The 27,935-nt window shown below is 42.3% G+C and overlaps 1 protein-coding gene across 1 annotated transcript in view; it reads left to right on the forward strand.

The window, feature by feature from the left end:
- The first annotated feature begins 1,926 nt into the window (after positions 1–1,926).
- Positions 1,927–27,935, forward strand: part of PELI2 (pellino E3 ubiquitin protein ligase family member 2) — a 98,199-nt gene continuing 72,190 nt past the window's right edge. The window contains exon 1 of the mRNA XM_061612472.1: positions 1,927–2,421. Coding sequence (XP_061468456.1) covers positions 2,345–2,421 — 77 coding nt within the window. The 5' untranslated portion in view covers positions 1,927–2,344. The remainder of the gene's footprint in view (positions 2,422–27,935) is intronic.

A 27,935-nucleotide genomic window follows, 5' to 3' on the forward strand; every position in this document is an offset into this window, starting at 1 on the left:
AAATCCTATTCATAGGGTCGCCATAAGTTGGAATCGACTTGAAGGCAGTCCATTTCCATTTTAATTCATCATCCTCTTTTCCACACTGAGTGGCCTGCTAGAAGTTTCTGGGAAGGCAGCAAGCAGGTCAAGTTCCTTCTGCTGGTGCTTCCTAGCAACTAGTATTCAGAGATGCTCTCCCTCTGAACACAAAAAGTATTTACCCATCATAACCCTTAGCAATACATAATACATAACTTTTAATATGCTAATTCTCCGTTAACAGCTATCTAACAGTGTAATTCTAAACATCATTACTCAGAAGTCATATTGAATTCAACAGGGCTTACTTCCAGGTAACTGCGGTTAGGAATACAGCCTTAGGCTGCAATCCAACACATACAAGTAAGCTCTATTGGGTTCATTGGGACTTACTCCCAGGTGAGTGTGGTATGGATTGCAGCCTAAATCAGTGGCCACCACAATAGTTATTTTTGAAATGTCACGTGCTTGTGTTGACCTGTATTCATTGCTTCTTCAATTGTTTCTTTTTGGTTTATTGATATGCTGCTGTATTTGATTATATTGATGGAAATGGATTTAAAAAAAAACACGTTTTGTTGTTATTGTGAGCTGTTTTTGTTTTATTTATTTATTTAAAGAATTTTCATCCCACTCTTTAGCCAAAAAGCTCCTAGAACAGTTTACAAATTGCTGAAGAGACAGCTCCCTTCCCCTAAGGCTTATAGTCTAAAAAGATGTAGTACAAAAGGAAAACAGATTGGGAGGGAGGAGGAAAGCTGAACTTTGAGCTCAACTTGGTTGTTGGAAAATATTAAATCAAATCATAAGAAGATAAGAACGTAAGAGGAACCTGCTGGAGCAGGTTGGTGGCCCATCTAGTCCAGCATCTGCTTCTCACAGTGGCCACCCAGATGCCCCAAATGAAAGTCCACAAGCAGGACCTGAGTGCAACACGGACTCTCCCCTCTCGTCTTCCCCAGCAACTGGTATTCAGAGGCATATCAAAGTGGCATGCAAAAATTAACTCTAATCAAATCAATCTTGTGGCAGAGTTCCACAAGCTAATTAACTGTCTAGTCTGCTTTTGGTTAAGTACTTTCTTTTGTACTTAAACTACTGTCCACCAAATTGTGTGATCCCATCTTCCTCCAAGAGCTGTAGTGCACTGGAAACATGGAAGAAAACTCTCCCTCTTTCCCACTTTTCTCCATTCCAGGCTGGCATGATTTTATAATAATGCACAGTGGATCTTTGCTCTCAAGTAATCAAGTTGCTGGTGAGTAATGTGGTGCTGGAAAAGAGCTTTGCAGATACCATGGACTGCGAAAAAGACAAATAATTGGGTGTTAGAACAAATTAAACCAGAACTATCACTAGAAGCTAAAATGATTAAACTGAGGTTATCGTGCTTTGGACACATAATGAGAAGACATGATTCACTAGAAAAGGCAATAATGCTGGGAAAAACGGAAGGGAGGAGAAAAAGAGGAAGGCCAAACGAGAGATGGATTGATTCCATAAAGGAAACCACAGACGTGAACTTACAAGATCTGAACAGGGTGGTTTATAATAGATGTTATTGGAGGCCGCTAATTCATAGGGTCGCCATAAGTCAAAATCGACTTGAAGGCACATAACAATTAAGTTGCGCACAGGGAAGATCGCAGCCTTATTACAGCCTCAGTTTCCACGTTGCTAAACAACCCCCCCCCTTCCGCCGTCGCCCTCTATCCCATTCTCAACAATGCTTATGAAAGGAGGCATTGGTATGTATAAATAAATAAATAAGCAAGCGAGCGAGCCGGCGGGCCCTTTAAAAGCCTCCTCTTCATTCTTCCCTTACTCTGTGTTTACATAACAGACCGGACGATACCATCGCGGGTTGGGTTTTTTTTTTTTTATGGAAAGGGAGAGGAGCGTTGAGGGAAGGGTGAAAGCCGCGGGGGCGGGGCCATTCCACGCCTTTTTTATGTGAGTGTGTGTGTGTGGAGGGGGAGACGCTACTTGGTCTCTCCCGATCGCCCTCTGGCAGTTGGGGCTGTTCTCGCGGCGAACGTTGGAGAGAAGGAAGCAGACGGAGGAGGCGAAGGAGAGTCCGCGCCGGGCGGGCAGGCAGGCGGGCGGGCGCGCGAAGCGAAAGCAGCGGCCGGTTCTGACCGACCGACTGACGGACGAAAAAAGAAAGAAAGAAAGAAAGAGAGCTGGGAAAACGAAGCAGCGCGGATCCGCCGACGGAGTCGTTATTTTTATTGTTATTTTTTTTTAAAAAAATTAATTTTGTGGTTGCCCCGCATGGGATTGTAGCGGCGACAACAAGAACAACAACAGTGGCGGCGGCCCCATGTTTTCTCCCAGCCAGGAGGAGCACTGCGCGCCCAACAAGGAGCCCGTCAAATATGGGGAGCTCGTGGTACTGGGGTAAGCGCCGCCGCTGCCGCCGCGCGTGCCTGGGTGTCGCGTGAGAACGCGCGTTGTGTGTGTGTACGCGCTCGCTCGCTCGTTTCGTGAGGGTTCCTGTGTGTGGTGCTTCTCGTTTTTATTTTTCATTTCGATGACGAGACTCCTCTGGGGATTTGAGGGTCTGTGTTTGTATGGGGGGGGGAATCTGTGTGTGTGTGTGTATGGGGGGGACATCCCCAATGCGTGTGGGGTGGAGGAGAGGCGTTAATTCGAGGTGGGGAGAGGGGGAAGTGATTGGTTATGGGGTGCCTGTTGTGAGGAAAGGGCGCAGGAGGGGATTCCCCCTCCCTTTGGTTTTTTTTGTGAGTGGGGGGGGTGTTAATCCGAGCGGGGTCTGGACGAGGGGGCGCTTCGGAGGCGAGTGCTCTAGGACCCCCCTCTTTTTTTCCTTTGGAGGGATGTGTTTGTGTAAGAGGAGGAGGAGGAGGTGGTGACGGGGTGGGGGTCGAGGTTCCTTCCCCGGGAGGGGCAGGGTGAAAGGTGTTGCGAAGTGAGCGAGTTCCTCAGCTGGAGGGTTTATGATTTGGGGGGAGGGAGGGAAATGGGGGTCAGAGCAGTCGGAAGGGCCCCTTGGAGGAAGGGGGGAGTCAATGGGAGGAACTGGGGCTCGGAAGGGAGCCCTTTTTAGGGGCCAGGACAGCGTGCGTATGTGGAGAAGTATGTTTTTTGGGGGTGGGGGAGACAGCGAGAAGAAGGGAAGTGAGGAGGGGGTTCCTTTTGGTGCCTGGAAATAACTCTGGAAGGGGACTTGGGGTGTGCCTTCTTGGAGGCCCTTGAAGGAGTGGGGCGGGTTGGGGTGTGGAAGGGAGGAAACGTCTTAATCTGCTGGGTTCTCTCTCCCTCCCCAGCCCCCCCCCCCCAAAAAGAGGAGAGCTCTGAGATGGGAATGATTCTTGGGGGTGGTGACAGATAGTGTCTGTTTAGGGGGAAGTCAACTCTTGGGAAGGGGGGAATGAGGTTGCCTTCGAATGGGATGCTGAAGGGACTCTTGTAAGAGGGCTTTTCTTCTCTCCCCCCTCCCCTTTCATATTTGGAAGCAGGAAAGCCTCTGGGGACGCTTGGTGGAACGGGGAGGCATCTGGCAGGCGTGTGTGTGCTTGCTGGGGGTGGGGCGTCTGGTGGATCAGCTGGAGGGAGGAGATGAAGAGGAGTTGGTGGCTGGGGGAAAGACCCCCGCAAAAGGGAAAAGCGAAAGGGTCCTGGTGGTGGTGGTGGTGGTGGGAGGATAAGTGGAGGCTGTGTCAGAGGGGGATGGAGGAGGCAGGAGGATTAGTGAGTGTGCTTGAGGGGTGGGAGTAGTGTGTGTGTGTGTAAAGAGATGAAAGGGTGCAGGGGAAGGCGAGGGAGGGGCAGGCAGGTGCTAGCGTGCCTGGGGCCCTGTGTGCCCTGTGCTGAAAGTTAACTGATGGCAACAGAAATTAAATTGATTCGTTCCTGTTTGGCTTTAACATAAGAGCCAGCTGCATCAGGCCAGTGGCCCATCTAGTGCAGCATCCTGTTCTCACAGTGGCCAACCAGTTGCCCTTGGAAAACCCGCAAGCAAGACCTGAGTGCAATGTAGAAGAGGAGTCCGAATTCATTAACAGTGGGCTGGTCCTCCACACGCCAGTCAGCTGTTCATTTTCGCCATCTTCTCCTGGGGTGCAAGTATTTGGGTGGGTGCACTGCTGAGGAGGTGCTGCAAGGAACTTCAATTGACCAATGAGTGTGACTTTTGTGCTCCTGAGCGTTGGGACTGGTTGTGTGGCCCTGCAATGGTCGGGGGTGGATGGGCTTTTTTTACAGCAGATGTTAGTCACAGCTTGTAAGGAGGACATGTGCTGTGGTTAATCTCTGACCTATAGTGCAGACAGTTGTCTTGGAGCTTACATTTGCCTCTGGCCTAAAATGTACTGGAGGACTGGATTCCCCTCCTTTCTCGGTGGAGGCCTGAAGGATTACCAGGCATAATAGCTGGACTTGTTACATGGGAGCAGTAAAGCTGAGGGCTGTGTGCTCAGTCCTCTGAGGCATGCACTGTTTCAGGGGAAGGGAGAAATTTGTTAGTGTATTCCAGCTTGGGTAGATGTTAAAGTAGCCTTACAACATTCCCAAGCAGGCAATATTATAGCAGCAGAGAGGTTCACAAACCCTCTTTTCTAAGTTCATCACGTACAGAGGAACGTGCAAAAAGATTATCCTCTGTGCAGATCCAAGTCTGCAGAAGGCTACTCCTGCCTTTCAGATGCACTTGTAATTAAAGGTTTCATGCCATCCTGTTCCTGACTCCTGGCAGTGTATTATTTACTGCAATACATGTTGCTTTGTTTCCCCAGATGGTAGGTAGTATTGGTGAAGCAGACTGGATGGTGGAGTGTGGGTGGGATATATAATAGATGGAGGACGCTTCTAGCTCACTGCCAGTTTATGGGGAGGGGGTGATTTGTGCAATCCGCTTGGTGTTATGCTTCAGCTCTGCTGTTCTGGCTTGGAGCATCGCTGCTGAGTGCCATAGAAGCTGATACTGAACGTAAGACATCTAAGCCCTTGTTCGCTGAGCCCCAGCAAGTCCTGCAAGTGTGTTTAATCTTGACAGCTGAACATGCATAAAATGTACAGCAGGCAAGTGAACTTGTTTGATCAAATAAAACAAAGCATGAAAACGAGTTGTGAAGAATAGCTCGCTGCATGGAAAAACCACCCCATCTGTGAAATAATGCTGTGGAGTACAATCTAGTAAATATTAGCTGTTTTTGGACTTATCCAAAAGTGTGCAAGATCAATGGACTTGAACAAAACCAGTAGCAGAAAACTGCTCTTACTTTAGCCTTCTGTTCTAGGTAAACCTTTGTTGTCTATCGTGTGAGTTTCTTAGCTGTGTTTGGTAGCACAAGGAATCTGTCAAAATCTGGTTACTAAGGAATGGATTATTTCAGCAATTGCTATGAAAATGAAACATGACTTCAAATACTTGACAGGTTTGGGAAGTGGCAAAGCTGTTTATCTCAGCAGTTTCAGGTGGAAAAATCCATGTTAAGTTGCTAACAGCCGAGAGTGGTTTACTTGGAGTGGTGGCATGCTGAAAACAAGGGGAACCTCAGCTGTGCTGCTCAGGTTGTGTCATTTCTGGAACTCCCTATTTAATGTCCAATCCTCAATTTAATTAGCTAACACAGATTCATTTTGTGTTGCAGCTGCTTGCTTGTGCACAGCTGGAATCATAGAAATAAATGAGGTGTGGTTTTTAATACTAGTTGAAAGTACGTAAGTGCAGGACACTTTGGCTGCCATTTGAACTTTAGTTTTGTTTCTAAATATTTGTTAAAGGATGTTCTTATTGATTGTTTTCTGTGAACAAATGTATCCTCGAGCCCTGTGGCTGTTTTTATTGCGCTGTGAAATAATAAACATTTTTTATCACCTTTTCTCAGTAGCCTGTGGTGTTGGATTTAGGGTTTTGTTTTTCTCTGTATTGTACACTGTGGTCCCCCCGCGCTTCCCAATGTTGTTTTGTGGAAGCATTTGAGATTTCTTATACCATATCTACATAATAGATACATATTTTTAATTAATGTGTAAAAGTACCTGCTGCCAGTGTTCATAAAATTAACACTAAAGAAACTTTGGCTTTTTTTAAAAACTGAAGCAGTTCTTCAGCTGTGCTGGTGACACATTTAATCCTCTCCTGGCTAGATTGTAGCAAACCTCATTTCAAAAGACAGGAAGGTATTAAGGCTAGAATTTCATGACAAAAAAAATATGTTGTGCAGACTGAGGGTGAGCGTTTGGGATTGAGCCAAAACCAATTTACGGTAGTCAGTTTAGGAAAAGACTAGATTTTTAAGTTGTTTTACTCAAAAAACCTATCTCTCTTTTCAACATGCTTAATTATTCAGTAGTGCCACAAATAACATTTTGCTATTTTCCCCCAGAATTGGATCGTTAGTAGGAAATAATCACAGAACAGCTTGAACATCTGTTCAGCATTCTAAAAAAAGTAGACAGAATAAGTTATCTTTGTGTAATGTCATGCCATTACCAGTGCCTGAAAATGAAGAACTCCAGGTAACAAGGTTTTGAATGAGATAATCACATCCTTGGAGGATTAGAAATAACTTGAATGGTTTGCGGTTTAGAGGTGTTATTGTAATCATAACAGTGCATCTTCTAGTGACAGTTGCTGTATTGTGGATATAGTTCAGACTTCATGAGTGTATATGTAAAATTTCAATTTTTTTGGCCCCAATATGCATCACTTTACCCTTGCTTACATTGAATTGATTTGCCATCTTACTGCCCATTCACCTAATTGGGAGATATCCTTTTGGAGCTTTTTGAAATACTTTTTTGTTTTAACCATCCTGAACAATTTGATATCATCAGCAGACTTACCACCTCACCACTCACTCCTAATTCTACATAATTTATGTACAAATTAAAAAACATAAGTTCTAATACTGGACCTTGGGGAACTCCACTGTCTACATTCCTCCATTGGGAGAACTCGCCATTCATTCATATTCTCTCATTTTTCTTAACCATTTACTGATCCACAAGAGGACTTCTCTTATTCCATGATTGCTAAGGTTACTCAGGAGTCTTTGGTAACATATTTAGATTTTCAAAAGGCTTTTCACAAAGTGCATAGTGTCAACTGGATACTTTATTTTAGTAAAGATTAGGAATAGTGAATCTGTCAAATTTGGTTTCTCTTAATTTCCTAGTTTCTCATTTTCCCAGTCTTAAGTGCAGTTCTCCACGTTTCAGCAGCAGTTTGTGAATTTGTTGAAAAAAACTTCTCATGAAAATTCATCAGCATTTTAATGCAAAAATTTCCTATAATATGCATGTCTGTGTGCAATTTCCCCTAATACATACATCTTTGCAAAACAATTTCCTCCTAATATATGTTTTTGTATATTATTTTTATGAATATGTGCATTTGTATGCACACTTTACCTTGATATATGCATTTTTGTGCACATTAGTTGGCTGGAGAACTGCACTGTGGAATTTGAAGAAGTGTGAATTTCAAAGGATGGCTATGTTCTGGTCCGGTATTGTTTCAGAAAGAATTAGGTAGGTTTGCCTTTAAATGTGAATTGAATCTAATTATTATAGGTATATAACACAAGAATATATTTCACATATACGCTCATGGGGCCTGAACTGGCGGTGACCGACCAGGAGAGAGACCTCGGGGTTGTAGTGGACAGCACGATGAAAATGTCGACCCAGTGTGCGGCAGCTGTGAAAAAGGCAAATTCCATGCTAGCAATAATTAGGAAAGGTATTGAAAATAAAACAGCCGATATCATAATGCCATTGTATAAATCTATGGTGCGACCGCATTTGGAATACTGTGTACAGTTCTGGTCGCCTCATCTCAAAAAGGATATTATAGAGTTGGAAAAGGTTCAGAAGAGGGCAACCAGAATGATCAAGGGGATGGAGCGACTCCCTTACGAGGAAAGGTTGCAGCATTTGGGGCTTTTTAGTTTAGAGAAAAGGCGGGTCAGAGGAGACATGATAGAAGTGTATAAAATTATGCATGGCATTGAGAAAGTGGATAGAGAAAGGTTCTTCTCCCTCTCTCATAATACTAGAACTCGTGGACATTCAAAGAAGCTGAATGTTGGAAGATTCAGGACAGACAAAAGGAAGTACTTCTTTACTCAGCGCATAGTTAAACTATGGAATTTGCTCCCACAAGATGCGGTAATGGCCACCAGCTTGGATGGCTTTAAAAGAAGATTAGACAAATTCATGGAGGACAGGGCTATCAATGGCTACTAGCCGTGATGGCTGTGCTCTGCCACCCTAGTCAGAGGCAGCATGCTTCTGAAAACCAGTTGCCGGAAGCCTCAGGAGGGGAGAGTGTTCTTGCACTCGGGTCCTGCTTGTGGGCTTCCCCCAGGCACCTGGTTGGCCACTGTGAGAACAGGATGCTGGACTAGATGGGCCACTGGCCTGATCCAGCAGGCTCTTCTTATGTTCTTATGTTCTTAAGAATCAAAATGAATGTCCAAATGGCCAGGGCACTTTATGCATGTTTATTTTTGCTTATGGCATAATGTTGCTGATGCAAAGTAACCGCTATCTTCATACAAGAAACACTGGTTTAAGGTCAGTGGGATATACAAGGGCCCATCCATATGAGTATATAATCTGCAGTGTTACAGCTTTGTGTCCTCATTAATTCACTGTTGTCCATATGACGTTGCAAGCTAATAGTATTGGCTTTTTGCATTCACAAATTCGCATTAGAAATACCACTGAAAAACCGATAAGCTTTCCTAAACCGATAATCGCATGAACATCTGTGGGCGTGGACAAAATGCCGCAGACTTATCTGCAGTAGGCAGTCCATGGGCTTTCCTTCGACATATCCCAAGCCCCTTGTCTCCCCACCCAATAGCACATCCACAAACCTGCACATGCGTGAGAATTAAAAAAAGATATACATTTCTGCACTCTTCTGAAAAAGTGTGCAAAAAGCAAATGACTGTGATGGACCAATCAGTGAAAAGGCGTGGACTTAGGGGAGTGGCCAGTGCTAAAGCAAAAAGAAACAAAAACCAGTCCACATGTATGGACGCTTGATAATTGGGTTTTCACAATAATCTGACCACAAACAGGACATGTATGGATCTCGAGGCCACCAACCAAATCTGGAAAATGTGGATTTTGCGGTTAGGTATGGATGGACCCTAAGTCAGTGAAGCAAGGAAACCCATGCAGCACATAACAACCAGTTTCTGAAGAGGCCTTCAGCAACCTGAGAACTGGGCAGCCTCCCCTTCCTGGTACTACTTAAGATCTGTTTGCCCTGACGGAAGGCAGAAACGAACAAGCTCACGCCAAGGAGCTAGTGTCATCAGCTCCTGAAGTTGGTTTGAGAATATTTTGTACTATTTGCTTGTGTTAATATTTTAAATTGTAAACCACATTGGATTCCATGGTAGAAAGGCAGTTTATAAATGCATTAAAGAAATAGTAACAAATAGTTTGGTTTTATAGTATATGTAACAACAAATGGCTTTTGGTGCTTTTTTAAAAAAGAAGGAAAAGCTAAAAGTACTCTCTGTGGCCTATTGCCCTGAAATTGTTCTTATCCTTTGGGGCTACTGAAATATTTAGGTGACAAACATACTTTCAAACTACTCTAGCACTTGACAGTTATTACCCATATCCAGTCCTCTTCAAAGAATCAATTTTTACAGACGTTACAGTATATTAAAAGGGCACTTGAGAAGCTTATCCTTTGGATTGACTTTGTTCCTCAGGTGTAATGCTTTGATGCAGAGACCATGTACTTCAAAGGGATTTAGAATGTGCCTTCCAGATACATGGTCCAGCTAAAATGGTAGCTGTTGTAACTGCTATGCCTCTAGTTGCATCATGCAACCTATTTGATAGCCTGTGCTTGGTGAGCACCATCTTGCCAAAAAAAACCCAAAACATAAAGTAAAAACATTAATGCAAGAACTACGACATGTCCCCTAGAGCCTAGAGCACCCGTACATTAATGCACAGTCCGACAGTCATGCTATCCATACTCAAAGTCCACAGCATTAGCACCAATTAGGATACCTAAATATACTCTGTATTGCTGGTAATAGCTCTTCTGCTCTCCCTTCTGGGCAATGGCTGCTGTGTTAAAACTGGTTTTTAATTAGATGTTTGATGGTTAGGTAGGATTCAGATCTCACAAACAGTCAGATACATCGGTTTTCAGGAATAGGGAACTTTCTTAATCCATATGTTCAGTTCCAAAGACAAAACAGACTGAGGTATCCTGCAAGCTAAAGACCACAGGGTGTAACAGAGGTTCCTCAGCCTCACCTTCTTTGAAGAAAAAAAAAACGGCTCACTTAATCAGTTGAGCTGGTTGGAAATCCTAGCTCCGTCCGAGCTGCTGGAAGACCTTCTTTCACAGAATTCCAGCCTCCAACAAACACAACAAAGCTCTGTGGAAAATCTCTACGTTTCTTCCTTATCTGGAAGACATTTTCCCCAGTCAAAAAGCCCTTCTGACTGGTTTTAAAACTGAAAAAGTTTCCACCAGGACGGGAGCCCGTCCCAGAGGCAGCACAGGCGGAGTGATCCTCCTGGGAAGTCCCACTTTATTTTATTTTTCTGTTTGGTCTAACTGTTTTTCCATAGCATTTATTGTACTAATTGAATCTTTAATGAAACTCAATGCAAGTAATGGTTTTTTAAAAAAAATTGTGGCAGTGTGACCTGTTTAGTACAGTCTCACTTTTTTGTGCAGAGGAGCATTGTGTTGAAATCTCAGTTGGCTGACTGAATATATGCTGCTTTTACTCCTGGGTCAATGGGAGTACATTTTTTTTTGGTGAGCTGTTATGTTGGCAACATCCACTAATAGCTAACTGGTCTCTTTCTTCCCCCCCTCCCCCCTTGAGATATGCAGCTTCCTCTTTGTTTCTGCAAATCTGATTAATTGAGCTGGAAGAGAGTCTGGGATCATTCAGTCAGCCTCCTGATTGGAGATGGGATAATCTACTCACTAGCACCTGCTTCCACCCCCCCCCAACCTTATAGTATGTATGCCACAACCACAGAGCTAGTACACTAAAGAAAAGTTCTTTTCTTTGTTGTGGCTTCAGAGCCATTTACGCTTATGGTCTTAGTAAATAGTGCAGATACTTCGGATATGCTGAGTAACCACACTTCCTCTACTTTTTTTCTGTCTGCATTGTCTTCTTGATGTTTTGAAAGAACTACATTTTTTCCGCTCAGGATTTGCTTCTCAAATTATTTAATTCAAGAAATGAGGTACATTTACATGAGTCAGTCTGAGGCTAGATGGGAATTGCACGACCTCCAGCTAAGTCCAAGGAAACAATCTATGTGTATGGAAGGACTTCAGATTCACAAGTCTATTGCATAGAGATAGATGTAATAGATGTGTATGTATATTAGATTTCTGGTATGATATGAAAAAGTGTTTTTAAGTCATAGTATGCTTTGTAAGAGCTTACCTCTTAAAAATGTGAGACATGGCTCTAAGCAGACAAAGATTAAAGGTTTAGGGTTTTTAAAAGTATGGTCTGGTTCATAGAATGATTGACTCATAGAATAGTAGAGTTGTAAGGGGCCTATAAGACCATTGAGTCCAACCCTTTGCTCAAAGCAGGAATCCAACTAAAAGCATCCCTGGCAGGTGCCTGTCCAGCTGCCTCTTGAATGCCTCCAGTGTTGGAGAGCTCACCAACTCCGTAGGTCATTGGTTCTATTGTCTTACTGCTCTAACAGTTAAGAAGTTTTCCCTAATATTCAGTTGAAATCTGGCTTCCTGCAACTTGAGCCCATTATTCTGTGTCCTGAACTTTGGGATGATCGAGAGGAGATCCTGGCCCTCCTCTGTGTGACAACCTTTCAAGTACTTCAAGAGTGCTATGATATCATATCTCCCCTCAGTCTTCTCTTCTCCAGGCTAAACATGCCAAGTTCTTTCAGTCTCTCCTCATAGGGCTTTGCTTCCAATCCCCTGATCATCCTTGTTGCCCTTCTCTGAACCTGTTCCAGTTTATTCTCCTTTTGCATCCCATATATGACTCTATGACTTACTCTCTACACCAACACTGTGTTCTAAAAGGAAAAAGTGGGGTTCATAATGTGATGCCAGTGTTTTCTGGGCATGGTCTCAGACTTACTTCTGAGTAAACATGCAGAGTTCAGTGGGACTTGCTCCCAGGTAAAGGCAGGCTGCAATCCTGTGCAGACTTACCAGGGAAATAAGCACTATTGCAGTAATGGAACTTTCTTTGAAGTAAATAGTATTAATGGAATTTACTTTGGCCTAAACATGCATAGGATTGTGCTACAAATCTCTCCTTTGCCTTTGCTTCCTTTGCTGTAGTTTCTTTGCAGTTAAATTGCCAGACTTTTAACCTGATTTGGCTCCACTAGGGGAAATAAATATTAAATGAAACAGAAAACTTTAAACATTATTCTAGCAGTTCACTCCTCTTGAACTGTGATTTGAGAATTTTGGAAGAGATCTGAGAATGGATTTAAATTTAACTTTGCCTCTGGGTGGAAAATGACAGTATTATTTTCACACACACTTGGCTTGAGCAGTCTAATAGAAGTTGTAGCCCTGAGGCTTGATTTTGGATAGGAGGAGTCCCAGAGGCTTCACTGAAATTTGCAAGTGGTACAGCCCCTCTGAAAAGCTACATGTAAGGCAGTTAGTTAAGATTAAATAACAGAATGGCTTTTTATTTTGGTAGCAAGGTTAATATGTTTAGTTGTTTATAACATTCTCATTCTGAAGCTTTGCGTTATTATGTATAACAAGGGCCTGGGTTTGTGTGCCATGCTGAATCAAACTATGATTTATTGTGAAGGAGCAAGCATGCTGATGAACAGCACGAAAATTGCAGCTGCTACACTCCTCCCCGATCCTCTTGCTGCTGTGCTACTGGGAGCTAAGGTGGCTTAGCTTAGCATTACATATGCCTTGTACTTGTGGTTTCTCTTGGTCTGTACAAACGGCAAACTGTAACCCGGGGCAGCAGTGCACATGAGTAGCTGTCCTACCAGATTTGTGGATTTAGTATACTCCTCACTGTAATTAAATGCCTTTCTATGCAGGAATTTCAAGTCACCTACCACAAAAGGTCAAACATAGTCGCTGCTTAAGCAGAATTAAATATGGTATTAAAATGTGCAATGTAAACCTTTCTAATAATGCTATTCATCTAGTGACTTCTGATTATAGCGAATTATGTACATAAAGTTTGCCACTCATATGCATAGTGGAGAGTTTCTCAGCTGTTTTTAAAACCACGTGGTAGGTTTTTCCCACTTACATTCAGAACAGTCTTGCCATAGTGAGCCTGTTCAAAGAAAAAAGCCTGTTAGCCCTTCCCAAGTTTAGCTTAGAGAAAAATTAACGTATCCAGACTTGGGGGTAGACAGGCCTCCCCCCCCACCTCCTTCCTTTTCTGTCTGCCCCTGCATGTGACTCTATTGTGGTCTCCTGTGGAGGGGTGTGTATGGATAAGAGGCTGTACAATGGAGAGGGAAGGTAAAGATTTGCAAAGGGGAGAGAGTGAGACAAGATGGAGGACATCTCCTCGTCTTTCCTGCTTGCTTTCCCCTAGGTTTGAGAACTGGTGAGGTGTAACAGCATTCAATTTCTGACCTGTTGTCTATATTGAATTACTAATGCAATAATTGGAGTTGAATATTGCACTTTTTGCTGTTCTGCCTCAAGCCACAAGGAGCATAACCTGACTTTCAAGTCCTGAAAGGATCTGAAGCCTCCAAAGTGTGGTGTAAGAAGAAAATTTTTGAGCAGGCATAAAAATGGCTGAGTTGGTATGTTGCTAACATAACTTTGTAAGCTTTCCAGGATCACTTCAGGTCAATTTCAGTGTGTATTGGTATGTAGTAATGTCCAGTATCTGTAGTCCTCTTCTGCTGTGAAAAGAATGGTGAGGGCTCAAACTAGATAGGGGTGCACGTGCCCAGCTCCAACATCCCTGTGTGTGCTGGCCTTGTCCCATCTCCTAATTCATGAAGTTCTTAAGAGGTATTTTGAGTATGTTTAGCTCAGTGCAGTTGGTTCCCATTTGAAGGGAGAGTTCTAACTGTGTTTAACTGAATGTGGTTAGAATTCTTCAGAATGCACACTTAGTAAGTGAAGATTGGGAGAAGAAGGGCTGGCATGTATGCATGCCTCTCAAAGAGTTCAAGGCTTTGCCTGTTCTTTTGAACACCTGAAGAAAGCTTCTGTTATGTTGGACTTCTGGAGGTAGAGCCACTGACATCGATTGGGTGATAGGTTAGAAGAGAGGTGGGGAACCTCCAGTCTGTATGCCAGATCAAGTCTGGCATGGGTCTTAGTTTGGCCCTCAGGGTTTGTTTCCCCCCAAGCCTTACCCATCTGCCCTACACCTGACATCACATGTAATGTCAGGTGTGGGGCTGGTAGAGATGCAGCTGCAAAAGAACAACTGGGAACCTTAAAGAGTACTGATCAGTGCTTACAGCAAGCTCCAGTGGGATCAGGGACTCTATAGTGAAACTGATTTCTGTTCAAAGTTGGGCTTGCTGCAAGTGCTAATATTACTTTTCATCAGTGGCTCAAATTCAAGCAGATTATGCAAAGGATGTTTCTCTGCAGAAACGGCTTAGGTTATTCCTACAAAGGAAAATGCTCTTTTTTGGGCCACTTGATATTGTTGTGATATTGGATAATTGACAGATGAGCAGCCTGTCAAAATGACCCATGTTAGATGGGGAGGTCAGGATCCAGCAGATGAGGTGGGGAGGTCAGATTTCCCACCCCTGGCTTAGAATGTTCAGATGCTCAGGGTGTTCAGTTGCTTGGGGAACTTGAGCAGTTTGAACTCCAGATGCTGTAAAGGAAGGGATAGCTGTTCATATCAACAGTTGACTGGGATTAAAGCCATACACAAGGAGTTAACTAAGGACTGGAACAAGGTTCCAGAGATAATGTCTGGTGTGCATGTTAAGCTAAGTCCCGCTTTGACATTAGATGACTGAAGTTCAGGCTTGCTTCTCTGCAGCTCATCGTACTCCAGTTCAGTTACTTATTTCCTTGTACCACTGATCACCATTTACAATTGCACCTGATTTGACAAATTGGTTTGCTTTGTACTTGCCCACCAAACCAGGATTTCAAGCCACAGTTTGAAGCTGGTTTGCAATTTCGTTTGAAGGGAAAATGTACAGCTGGCCAATTTGCCCGTTAAGGTGCAATGGTAAATGATAGTTTGTGCTAAGTAGGAAATAAGTGAATGAATTGGAGTCTGATGAGTGTGTGTGGGGAGGCAGCATGTGAGCCTGAGATTTGATCATGTGATGACAAACCATAATCTGGCAGTGTGCGTTTGAATCAAGAGAATGGGACAGTGAGGGTTTAGGAAAGGTGCAGCCCTGGCAATTGAGTGAGAAATGGAAACCTGAAAGAGAATTAGATGGAAGAGAGTGAGGCTTGAGAAAGATGTTAGAGGAAACAGGAAATTGATGCAAGACGGGACAGTCAGATAAAGAATTCTGAAGAAATTATACAAAGGTCACCAGTGTGGTGCCCTTTAGCACTTCAGCCAGCATAGCCAATGGTCAGAGATGACCAACAGCATCTGGAAGGCACCCTGTTAGCTACCTCAGAACTACACAAGATGAGGAGGATAAGAAGGAGACAAGTGGTTTCAAGAGATAGACCCTCTATCTTGTTCTGGGGCTTGGAGTCTGCAGGGGAAGTGGTAGCTATTACCAGAGCCTCTTCCAGTTGGAGTTGGAATCTGGACAGCTCCCTTTGGGCTTTGCAGGCTGAATTTTGGAAGCTGTTAGCTCAATCAAGGATCGGAGTCATCTGAAGGCTTAATAAGAGGAAATTCCCTGCCAGCCTTTATAGTGGCTCCCCCCCCCCTTGGAAGCATGTGATCTTTTAAGGATCCATAGGTCATTCTGAAGAACTAGGAATTGTGGGAAATGGGGCTTAGAAGATAGAAATGAAGCAGGACTTACTGAATTCTGAAGCCAATAATTTGTTTTTTGCAAACACATTTTTTGACATGGATGTCACCAAATCGTCAATATAGGAATCAAATTGATTATATAATTGGTAACAGAAGGTGGAGAAGTTCCATATTCCTGCGAAAACAAGACCAGGAGCCAACTGTGGTACAGATCATGAATTGGTCGTATCAAAAACCAGAATAAAGCTAAAGAAAAACAACAAAGCAATCATAATGCCAAAGTACAATTTAAATAACATCCCAGAAGAATATAAAGATCAAATAAGGAACAGATTTGAGGCTTTAAACTTAGTTAACAGAGAACCAGAAGAACTATGGAGTGAAGTCAGAGACATTTATTTATTTATTTATTTATTTATTTATTTATATACCGCCCCTTAGCCGAAGCTCTCTGGGCGGTTTACAATAACTAAAAACGTTAAAAACAAATATACAAAATTATCAGGGAAGAATGCACGCTGCTGCGTGGCTGTGGAGTAGGAGAAGCCACACAGGAGTCATTTTGGAGTCTCTGGATGATGGGAGAGCTACGACCTTAGTCTAGGGTATTGTAGAAGGGGGGTGCTGCTAGTTCCCTACCAAGCTGGGTAACTGGAAAGTCATCAGAATCAGAGTCTTCCTTAGACCAACATTGGAATCCTGAGGCAGAGACATGTTACTGACTGCAACAAGTGGGAAGTGGCCTGAACAGTTGGAACCTGAGGCAACAGCGGGTAACAGAGACGTGTTGCTGAAGAAAGGAGGAGCCAAGGGCAGAGCAGGACCAGGGCAAACTGTAGACAGAAAGCAGAAATTGCTCCCTCTAGACCCCATTGGCAGAAAGGATGTGAGTAGGCCTGAATTTCACCTGAAATTCTTTACCTGAAAACTTTGTTTTAAATAGATATTTGGTCTGATGGCAATGAGAAAACACTGGATGGGGGAAGTTGCAGTAGATTAGGAAAGTACAGTACCTCTTAAACATTAATTAAGCCTAATGGGTTTTTGAAGAGTCTTCTTTGGGGATATTATATATATAAAATTATACATATCTAATGTAACTAGTTTTCAAAACATGTTGAGCTTAGTAAATCACTCATTCAGTGCACCTTAAAAGTTGTTTGCTCTATTGCTTCTGTTTTCTTGCTGCTCCCTTTTTTTGGTTCCTTAGAGAAAAACCCAGGACTGGGTGCTGCACTGTCTGGCTGCCTGCATGGCCCTGACTTTCTTCTTCCATAAGGATTATGGGCTCTTCTTAGGAAACACTTGTGGAGGCAGGTGCACAGCTTAATACGGTAGTGTCCAGTCTCAAAGTGCAGCTGTTGGGAAATAACAGCAGGTGTCTCAAGCATTTGGCTGTTCTTTCTTCTCTGAGTGGTAGCTCCCATGATTGTTTTTGCCTTCTGGCGGGAAGCACAATGCTGAGGTGGCAGCCCTGCCCAGCTTTCTCTGTTGTTCCTTGGGGGAAAGGCAAGGAAAGAGCTGCTTGCTTAGGCTGCTTCCAGATACCTGTTCACATCATAAGAGGAGGGGAACGGGCTTCTTGTCTCTGAATCTGAGCTTTGGAGAGACTGAAGCAGCAAAATGTACATATACCTTGCCAAGAATGTCAAAGAGAATTTATAGTTGCTGACTTCCTGTGTTTTTAACAGACAAACATTCAGCAGGTGAAGCTTTTCCATACATTATCTCCATGTAGGAAATGCTTCAACAGTTGGATTTCTCTCTTGTTAAAGGCACAGTAGTCTGCCAGGAAAAGAAACTTTTCAGTGCTATATATGGAGCTTTCAAGCTGCCCTCAATAACGTTACTTTCATTTCTGGGGATATCTGAAAAGCTGACTGTGCACTGCAGAAGCATTAATGAACTATGCCACAGCCATTCTTTGCTTCAAGGAATGTTGCATCACACACTCTCTTGTAGATTAGAAAGCGTAGATAAATTTTGATTGGAGAGGGCTTGCAAAATTTCCCCCTTTGAACTGAGGGAAGAAGAAAAATCCAAAGCTATTGGGCTCAAAGATTTTCCATCACACGGCTTACTTCTTAAACTTACTAGTAATCTCCTAGACCAACTTTTCCCAAATGTTTACTAAGAAAGTCCACAAACACAATTTCTCCTTTGTTTTGGGCTTACCTGATAGTTTCAAACTCTGCCCTTGAAAATAAACCTTCTCTCACTCTTTGTATGGCATGGACCAAAAAACGGGGGGCAACGAGTATTACAGGTTCTGTGTAAGCACAAAAGAACATATAACTGATACTGGCTATAGAAATGCAATGCATTGATTATTTCGGCTTTTCTCTTAAAAAGAATTCTAATCCTTACGGTTGCAGATATGCCTAAACCATATGTAGGCGGCGAATGGTAAAATCTCCAAAGCCATGTCTGACATGATTTGACACTAGAATATATATCAGAGGTAAGCGAAATTCAGAAACTAATTGCTGTCTATGTCCCAAACAGTGAGGAGGGAGTTTGGGCAAGGAAGTGCTGTCATTGTCACGAAATAGGGGCCTAACCACTGGCGGAGAAAGCAGCAAAGTATGACCTGCTTCATGCCTGTACAGTAATTCCTTCACTTTCTATTCTTATTTATATCTTCCTTGACTGCCTCTCTGTCCCTTCAGTGCTTATCTTTTAATTTCTTTGAAGGTGAATAAATTTTTCAAGCTCAGCTTGTCTTGGCATTCAGCAACTACTGTCACAATCTCTTCTACCTTTAAAAGGGTTTTGGCTAGTTTGTATGTGCGGCCAGAATAAGAATTGTTGGAGGTTCTTTTCTAATACCTTGCAAGACTTTTGGAGTGGTTGTAGGCTTTCATCTATTTCTTGTGGAAAAGATCAGTGTATACAATCTGCAACCACTTTTAAAACTATTTTTAAAATACGGATTGATATATTTATTGGAATAATTTAAAATCAAATCCTAGAAAATCCAGCATTCCTGCTGTGAATAGTGGGTGGAAGAAGAGAAATAACAGATGTGCATGCACACCTAGCTTGTGTATCATCTTTAAAATGTAAAGGAAGTAAAAATTCATTGGCATGTGCCATCAAGAAAAAGATGCCATATGTAGTGATCATATGGAAGAAAATGGACATTACTGAAATGGACTGTATGTATGGTCCTTGCTATTATAGACCATTTGGTATTACGTGATCATGTAAACTCTTACCTGTCTGTTGGTTTGGGGATTATGGGGTTAATTTGTTGTTCCCTGCCTGCCAGGAGTCGGTGGATTTCATGGGGGGGGGGAGGCATTTCCATCATTGTCTGTCTGGGATTGGGAACGGAAAGCCACTATCTACCTTCATTTATGTGTGTTGGTGGTTACCTACCCCAAACTCTTTCTAGGAGTAGCTGACCTATTGAGAGGCAGTTCAAGATGGAACTCACAATAAAGATTTGTACACTGTGTGGCAAGAAGCTTGTGGAATCCTAAGTTTGTAGCCTTAGGGAACGTAACTAGATTTGCATTTAACCCTTTTTTGTTTCATTGATAGATATGTTACTGTAACTTTTGTATATAATACATTTTTCCTGTTTTTATTATTAATTTTATTTTATCCATTGTATATTTTATGCAGTTTTTATGTACACCACTTAGACATTTTGATGATTAAGCGCTATATAAATAGCTGAAATAACTTTTTAAAAAGAACTTAATTTTTTTTCCCTACTGGGACTGCCAGCACATCTGCATACTGGAGCAGTCATGGGGAATGATCTATGAACAAATACCAATAATCTGTTCAGTTTTTGAGAATAATATTTGATTTTTTCTGTTGGTATATTACAAGTAAAATATCTGTATTTGAAGCATGCGGATTATCTGTTTTCTGAGTTGTGTGAAGAAAAGCTAGAATTTTTTTTTGTAATAGCTAGAGTGTCTCCTATTTTCCTACTGAAACTTGTATTTCCTAGGAATTTTCTCTGATTTGGCCAAGGCTTTTTATAAGAAAGTGCTGGAGTGATGCCTAATATAGGGCCCACTGCATAGGTTGGTTTAACTGTAGTAACTTTTACAGATGTAACTTTGCATGTCCCATCAGCCTGAGGTGAAACCATTCTGGTGAATGCTGGCAAACGGACTAGAGATGGCGTTCAAGCTACTGGTAATTTGGAAGGATTGTATGTGCCTTTCTATATGTTTACATATGGAAGGAAAGTAAGTGAGAGATGCAAGTTGCAATTCTTTTTACTAGGATTGCAGATTTAGGCAAAACGTAAATTATTAATTAATGCACACCCTTAAACACTTGCTAACAAGAAGGAATGACTCTTGGACTCAGAATTGTTAACACAGTAGGGGTTGTCAACCTTTTTAAGGCCCATGGACACATTTGGATTTTTAAGTGAATGCCATAAGCACCACCCCCTACACACACATAGAAAAAGAGAAAGTGCATGCACACAAACTTTGCTTTTTAATCTTAGCCTTGTAAAGCACATAGAGGTGAAAGAGGGAAAGAGCGCCACATTGGTGATCTCTGCAGTATAGGCTGCACATCTGTGTCTTTCTGTTCACTCTTCCCTGTGTCAGATGAAAAATTTAGATGAGTTTTCTTTCCAATAAGTATGGCTTTCTTTTTTAATGCAAAGAACTAACAGGCAATTTGCATTAATAGAGCACAGTTGAACTTGAAAGCGTGTTTACATCTTGAAACATACAATACTGAAAGTGTATACTGAAAGAGGCGGTGATCTGACTGCTCCTGAAAGAGCCCATCCTGGACCCATTGGTTTGTGAAAACTACTGACCGCTTGCAAATACTCCATTTTTAGGGAAGATGATTGAGACGGTTGTGGCACAGCAGTTGCAAGTACTCTTGGATGAAACAGATTATCTTGACCCATTCCAGTCTGGGTTCAAGCCTGGTTATGGGATTGAATTGGCCTTGTTTGCCCTGACGGATGACCTTTATAGGGAGAAGGACAGGGGGAGTACGACCCTGTTATTCTTACTTGATCTCCCAGTGGCTTTTGATACCATTGAGCATGGTATCCTTCTGGGCCGATTTGGTGAGAAGGGTATCGGAGGCACTGTTTTACAGTGGTTCTGATCCTACCTCCAGGGCCGTTTTCAGAGAATTGCATTGGGTGATTGTCTTTTGCCCCCCTGGCAGTTGTGCTGTGGGGTGCTGCAGGGTACCATATTGTCCCCCATGCTGTTTAACATCTATATGAAGGCCTTGGGAGTGATCATCAGGAGTTTGGGGTGAGGTGTCGGCAGTATGCTGATGATACCAGCTATTTTTCTCTGTAATATCTGAATCGGGAGAGGCCGTGCAAGCCCTGGACCGCTGCCCTGACTCTGTGGTGGGCTGGATGAGGGCCAATAAACTGAGTCTGAATCCTAGCAAGGCAGAGGCACTGTGGGTTGGTGGTGCCTGAGTTTGGATAATTGGTCCATTGCCTGCTTTGGATGGGGTCATACTCTCTCTGGAAGAGCATGTTCGTAGTCTGGGGGTACTCCTGGATCCATCTTTGTCACTAGAGGCCCAGGTGACCTCAGGGGTTAGGAGTGCTTTTTACCAGCTTTGACTGGTAAGACAGCTGAGGCCGTTTCTGGACTGGGATAATAATAATAATAATAATTTAATTTTTAGGCCGCCTATCTGGCCGAAGCCACTCTAGGCGGCGTACATATTAAATTCAATAAAATACAAAATACAGTAAATACAATAAATACAATAAAATACAAATAATCATCAGTGACAGAATAGCAGCAATTGTAATACATAGCAGTGGGGATTGAGTATATAATTAGCCCATCCTGATAGTCTCAAAGGCCTGACCAAACAGCCAAGTTTTTAATGCTCGGCGGAAGGTATCCAGGGAAGGGGCATGTCGAAGATCGAACGGGAGGGAATTCCAGAGAGTGGAGGCCGCCACCGAAAAAGCCCTCTCTCTAGTCCCCACCAACCTAACTACTTTTGTTGGTGGGATTGAGAGAAGGCCCTGCGTGGCGGATCTTGTCGGGCGGCATAGTTGGTGACGCTGGAGGTGCTCCTTCAGATAAACCGGGCCGAAACCATATAGGGATTTAAAGGTTAACACCAACACCTTGAATTGGGCCCGGAAAACTACTGGAAGCCAGTGTAGATTAAATAATACTGGTGTAATATGATCACGGCGACGGCTGTTTGTAAGCCTGACCACTGTTGTCCACACACTGGTAACCTCCAGGTTGGATTACTTTAATATGCTCTATGTGGAGCTTCCCTTGAGGCTGGTCCGGAAGCTGCAGCTGGTGCAAAATGTGGCACTGTGACTGCTCACTGGGGCAAGGTATTGCCAACATGTCACCCTGTTGCTGAAAGAATTGTACTGGCTGCCCATTAGCTATCGGACCAAGTTCAAGGTTCCAGTTTTGGTGGTCAAAGCCCTACACAGCTTGGGACCAGGATACCTGAAATATCATCTTACCCCTTATATAACTGCTCTCTGCAGGTGAGGGCCTCCTGCAGGCACCATCTTATCAGGAGGTTGGTTCCGCACAACATAGGAAGTGGATGTTGTATTGTGGCACCTACCTTTTGGAATTCTCTCTTCTTAAATATTAAGATAGGCTCCTACGGAAGACCTTCCTCTTTCAACAAGTCTTTTAAGTAGAGACCTTACCCAGTCTGCTTATGTGTTGGAATGGTTTTTCAAGATGTTTTAAAAGCTTTTTTAAAATACGTTTTGTTGTAATGTTTTAAAGCCTGTTTTTAAGATGCTTTAGAGTGTATTTAATGTTTTCTTTGCCGCCCTGGGCTCCTTCTGGGAGGAACGGCAGGATATAAATTTAATAACAATAATAATAATAATGGATCTTCAACAGTGATTTTTCTGAAGTCATAATAATTCTGGTATGTTTCTAGAATATTCAGTTTTTCCAAACTGAAACACAAGCGTATTTTCTTTATAACAAGTAGTAGGTTTCTTTTGATATAAGCTGTAAATTACCATATGCTCAAGAGTACTGTCCTTTTCCTGCAGGATCCCAAAAGTAGCTTTCTCGAACCTTCTAAATATGCCAATGGAAATGGACTGCCTTGAAGTCGATTCCAACTCATGGCAACCCTATGAATGTTTCTAGTTAAAGGATGTCAAAGGATGAGAAAGTCCTCTGCCAGAGTAGACAATACCAAGTTTGATGAACCAATCTTCTAAGGATGGAAGATTTTTTTAGCCATTTCAAAACACACACTCTGCCAATGTGTTTCAGGTGTGAGGTGGTCCATCCGATGGCAAGGATGTTCTAGGGAAGGCATGTACTATGACTAGACATCTGCAAAGAATAGCCATAACTGATATTAATAAAGGGAAATCACTACTGGAGGGGATGGGGCATTTCTGCCCCTTCAGGCTGTACCCAGACTACTTTTAGTGCTGAGCCTATTGTGGAAACACTCTCATTGCATTTTGGACTGGCCTACAACTTTATCTCTCAGATGCATCTGGGGTGGGAAACTGTTTTTCCTGTTTGGGGCTGAAGAGACTATGCACAGTGCTGATTGCCCATCACAATAAGTTGTTAGGGAGCCATCTTTTCCCTCTCTTATTTCCTCATCCTGTCTTTGAAATTTCAAAATGCTAATTTAAATAAAGAACCAAATCAACATGCTGTGCTGGAGGTGGAAGACAAAAGAAACATCCCTTTCTGCAGCATGAGAAGAGGTATGAAGAGAAAGAAGAAATCAGCATTCTATCAGGAAGCTGTGTGCATATTTTGAAAAGTGAGGTGGGGGGAATGAAAGATCACTCTGGAACAGAGAGATCTGCGCCTACTTCTGTTTGTAGGTATACCTGTATGAACCTTTATATTTAAGTGTCTGTGAATTGCTATGCTTTACTTAATGTGATTAAAACTAGGAAATCCTTTTTGTTTTCTTAATCTTTCCATCCATCAGGATAAGAATCTTGTGATTAGTACAAGTAGGTTCCAAAGCACTGTGCTCTCCAGTTCACCTGCACTCTGATAAATCTGAGTGCGTACAGGCTATCCTAGGTTAGCTCTACATATTTGTGTATGAAGAGCCACTTTATATTAGAAAACTTGTTTTCTCGTGACCAAGAATTTGAACTAAAATGACTTTGGGGTTCTGAGGAGTTGTTCACATACCATTTCTCCCTTGATATCTGCAAACATAAAATCCAGCAAATTCTTGCTGTTGCTTCTTAAGTGGGATTTTTCTGATGTAGCTTCTGTAACTGATGACATTTGCAAATAATTAACAAGTTAGATCTTTTTAAATATTCAAATACATGGAAAATTATTTATTTAGAAAGATTTATAAACTACTTAATCAAAGAACTGTCTAAGCAATGTACACAATAAAATTATAGATAAAATTAAGCTAAAATTTTGAAAAGCTAATTGCATTGAAATAAATGAAAAAAATTCTTCAAATGAATTTCCCAGGGAGTCAGTGGCAGTGGTTTACTGCATACCTTTCCTAGATGGCCATGCTTGGAATAGTGAGTGTGTTTGGGAGCCCCCCAGTTGTCTTTATCTTCTCTCTGCCTCTGCTGCGTTCACACCCACCTCCCTGCCTTGCTTCATGAAGAGGAGAGTTAGAGAACCTCGCTGGGTGGTTGGGAGGCAGCAGGGCCACCAGCCATGGTCCCTGGTGTTGGTCCCAGGGCAGTTGCTCTAGTCCACACTTGAGGGACAACCCTTGTTTGGGATAAAGAAGAATACTTCTCTGAAGACCCATGACTGCTGTTCATGTACTCTGCACTCTTCATTCTTGCCAAACGTTCAGAACCATTGAATTATGGAACTATGTGTCTACATGTTGTATGCTGGATAAAGCCATAGCTAGAAATTCCTTTACTGATTTTGTTTAATGGCTTCTTAGATTTTTATAGGAGTATGTGGTGTAGTTGTTAGTGTTAGACTACAACCTGGGAGACCAAGGTTCGAATCCCCACACAGCCATGAAGCTCACTGGGTGACCTTGGGCCAGTCACTGCCTCTCAGCCTCAGAGGAAGGCAGTGGTACTCTTACCTTGACATGCTTTAACTAGAAACATGAGTGCTGGATCTATGGGTCCTCAGTGTTAAATATATTGCAGATCAAAGGTGATATTCAGTGTTTGGCCTACTCAGAGTAGACCTATTGAAGTTAATAATTGGGTTCATTTATTTAAGTGGGTCTATTCTGAAATTAAATAACCTATGTAAGTCATGTTTGTTAACTTCAGTAGGTCTCATCTGAGTACGACTAGGGTTGAATACCACCCTATGTTTTTCTTTTCTTTTTCTGTTTGCCAAAGAGCTTCTTGGTATGCCTTCAAAACATTTCTGTGTTCACAGGAATATATTCAGAACAAATATCTATTGGATAAGAGATCTTCTACAAGAACGTTGTATTGCTGCAGTGCTACAGTTCCAATGTCCACTTTTTAGTTCCTTTCCCGCTTTTTTATTCTCTTGAAAAAAGAATGCATTCTATTTGCAGTACGGTAAACATCAGATGCAACTAATGGGATTTCTTGCTACCCATACAAAAGACACCACTACCTTGTTTTGAGTTCTGTTGGCAAATACAGGCTGGCAAGCTGGCTTCCAGAAGAAGGGATTTGGATATATGAAGAAAAAACAATTTAATAGTTGTAACTTGCATCTTTTCCCCAACACATTTTAGGTGTCCTATGATTCTCCTTTATTGGCATGTGCAGGGTTACTTGAGACAGAAGTTCTTACACGTGTAGCTGTGGGTACTTAATTTTATGAACAGATTTGAGAAGAACGCATTCTCCAGCTAATCTTTTACTTTACCTTTCTCGATCCCTTTCATCTCAGTTCTGCTGAAAATAAAGCTAATGACCGGGTGGTAAGGGGGTTATACAGGAGTCAAGCTGGTCCACGGTACTGCAGTCTTGAGAGGTTTTCAAACATGAGAGCCCAACTACTTCTGAAAGCTACAGGCAAGAGGAAAAAAAAGAAATCAAATACACGGTTATAAGATGGGAGATACTTGGCTCAGCAATACTATATGGAAGAAGGACCTTGGAATTGTTGATAGCAAGCTGAATATGAGCCAGCAATGTGATATGACTACAAAAAAGGCAAATGCTACTTTAGGCTGCATTAACAGAAGTATAGTTTCCAAACCGTGTGAAGTACTAGTTCCCCTCTATTCAGCACTGGTTAGGCCTCATCTTGAAGTATGCACGTTAGGAAGGATGCTGACACACTGGAACAGGTTCAGAGGAGGGCAACAAGGATGAACAGGGAACTGGAAACAAATCTTTGTGAGGAGAGACTGAAAGAACTGGGCATGTTTAGCCTTCAGAAGACTAAGGGGAGACATGATAGCACTCTTCAAGTATTTAAAAGGTTGTCACACAGAGGAGGGCCAGGATTTCTTCTTGATCGTCCCAGAGTGCAGGACACGGAAGAATGGGCTCAAGTTACAGGAAGCCAGATTTCAACTGGACATCAGGAAGAACTTTCTAATGGTTAGTGACAGTGGAGCCAATGACCTAAGGAGGTGGTAGGCTTTCCAACACTGGAGGCATTCAAGAGGCAGCTGAACAGCCATCTGTTGGGAATGCTTTGATTTGGATTCCTGCATTGAGCAGGGGGTTGAACTTGAAGGCCTTATAGGCCCTTTCCAACTCTACTATTATATGTTTCTGTGAAGCAGTATGCAGTGACTGTACTGCTTCCTGTATAAGCCATCTGTGCAAGATTTTTTGTATGTTAAAGACTTTGTGTGTTTGATTTTCCCTGTAACTAAACTTTAAATCAGTGAGAATGAACAAAAGTAGCTTGTTGCAATGTGCCCATTTGGTTACTGTACAGGAACGTGGGCATGCTGATTTTCTATTTCTAAAGAAATGTGGGGGGAGGTGAGTGGGAGGATTGGCTTTGTTCCGAAATTGGCAGGTTTCCTTCTGAATATACAAGCATCCAAAGAAGGTGGTGAGTAAGGCATCACTTGAATGCAGTATTCTCCCCTCCTTTGCATAAGGTATGTCTGTCTCCATCACTATTAACTTTTCAGGAGGAATTTGGAAATATTCCTGTTTACACAGGCATTTGATGGCTGAAGGAACTGTTCCTGGCAACCTGAAGGTCACTGATGAAAGAATGTTTTAAGCTCTGTTTTACAGTATTTTTTAAACTATATTTTAGAATGGTTTTTCATGATAATTGTGTTTTGGAATGTTTTAACTCTTTTTAGTATGTTTTTCTTTTTCTTGTTAAACTGGTTTGTTTATGTTTGCTGCCCTGGGCTCCTTCAGGAGGAAGGGTGGGATATAAATTTGATAAATAATTCCATGTAAAAGGGCAAAAATAATGAATTATGCATCAGATCTTTCCTATAGCAGCCCACAACTTAAGTTTTAGTAGTGGACAAACATTCTTATGGTTAACATGTTTCTTTACCCCAACAATTCTATAGGCACCAAACACTGCTGCAGTTCAGTCTCCATTGACTTTCAAGTCTGTCCTGCGATGAACGGAGGATGTGTGGGATTGTATAGCAGCAGCGCTTGTTGATTACCCAAGCACTTATATTCCTTGTAGTATGCAAAATGAAATTGCTTACTTCCTTTTATAATGACACAAATATTGCATTTACTTACTGGTTTTTGGATTAATACTGGTTTATTCTAAAACACCATAGGAAACCTGTCCTTCCCTAAAACGGGCCAAATAAGATGGGTAGGTGAATCCTACCATATCAAACTGTCAGTCTTCAAGGTTTTTGTTTTCAATGAGATGCTCAGATTAGCTTCATGGCTATGGCAGAATAATCAGATAGGAAAAACAATGGCTTCTTTGAGAGCAGGCCCAGAATTTAGAAACAGCATATAAACTTCGCATTTCCACAGGTTTTATTACAGGAATACTTCTATTGTTTTTAAGTCTCTCTAATGTAAGTAAACATAGTTTCATTGGAGGTATGAGAAGCATAGGTTATACTGTAAAACAAGAATCACACAGGTTCTTCTCCTTGGCT

This window comes from Rhineura floridana, chromosome 2 (genome assembly GCF_030035675.1).
Source record: "Rhineura floridana isolate rRhiFlo1 chromosome 2, rRhiFlo1.hap2, whole genome shotgun sequence".
In the NCBI taxonomy this organism is placed as follows: Eukaryota; Metazoa; Chordata; class Lepidosauria; order Squamata; family Rhineuridae; genus Rhineura; species Rhineura floridana.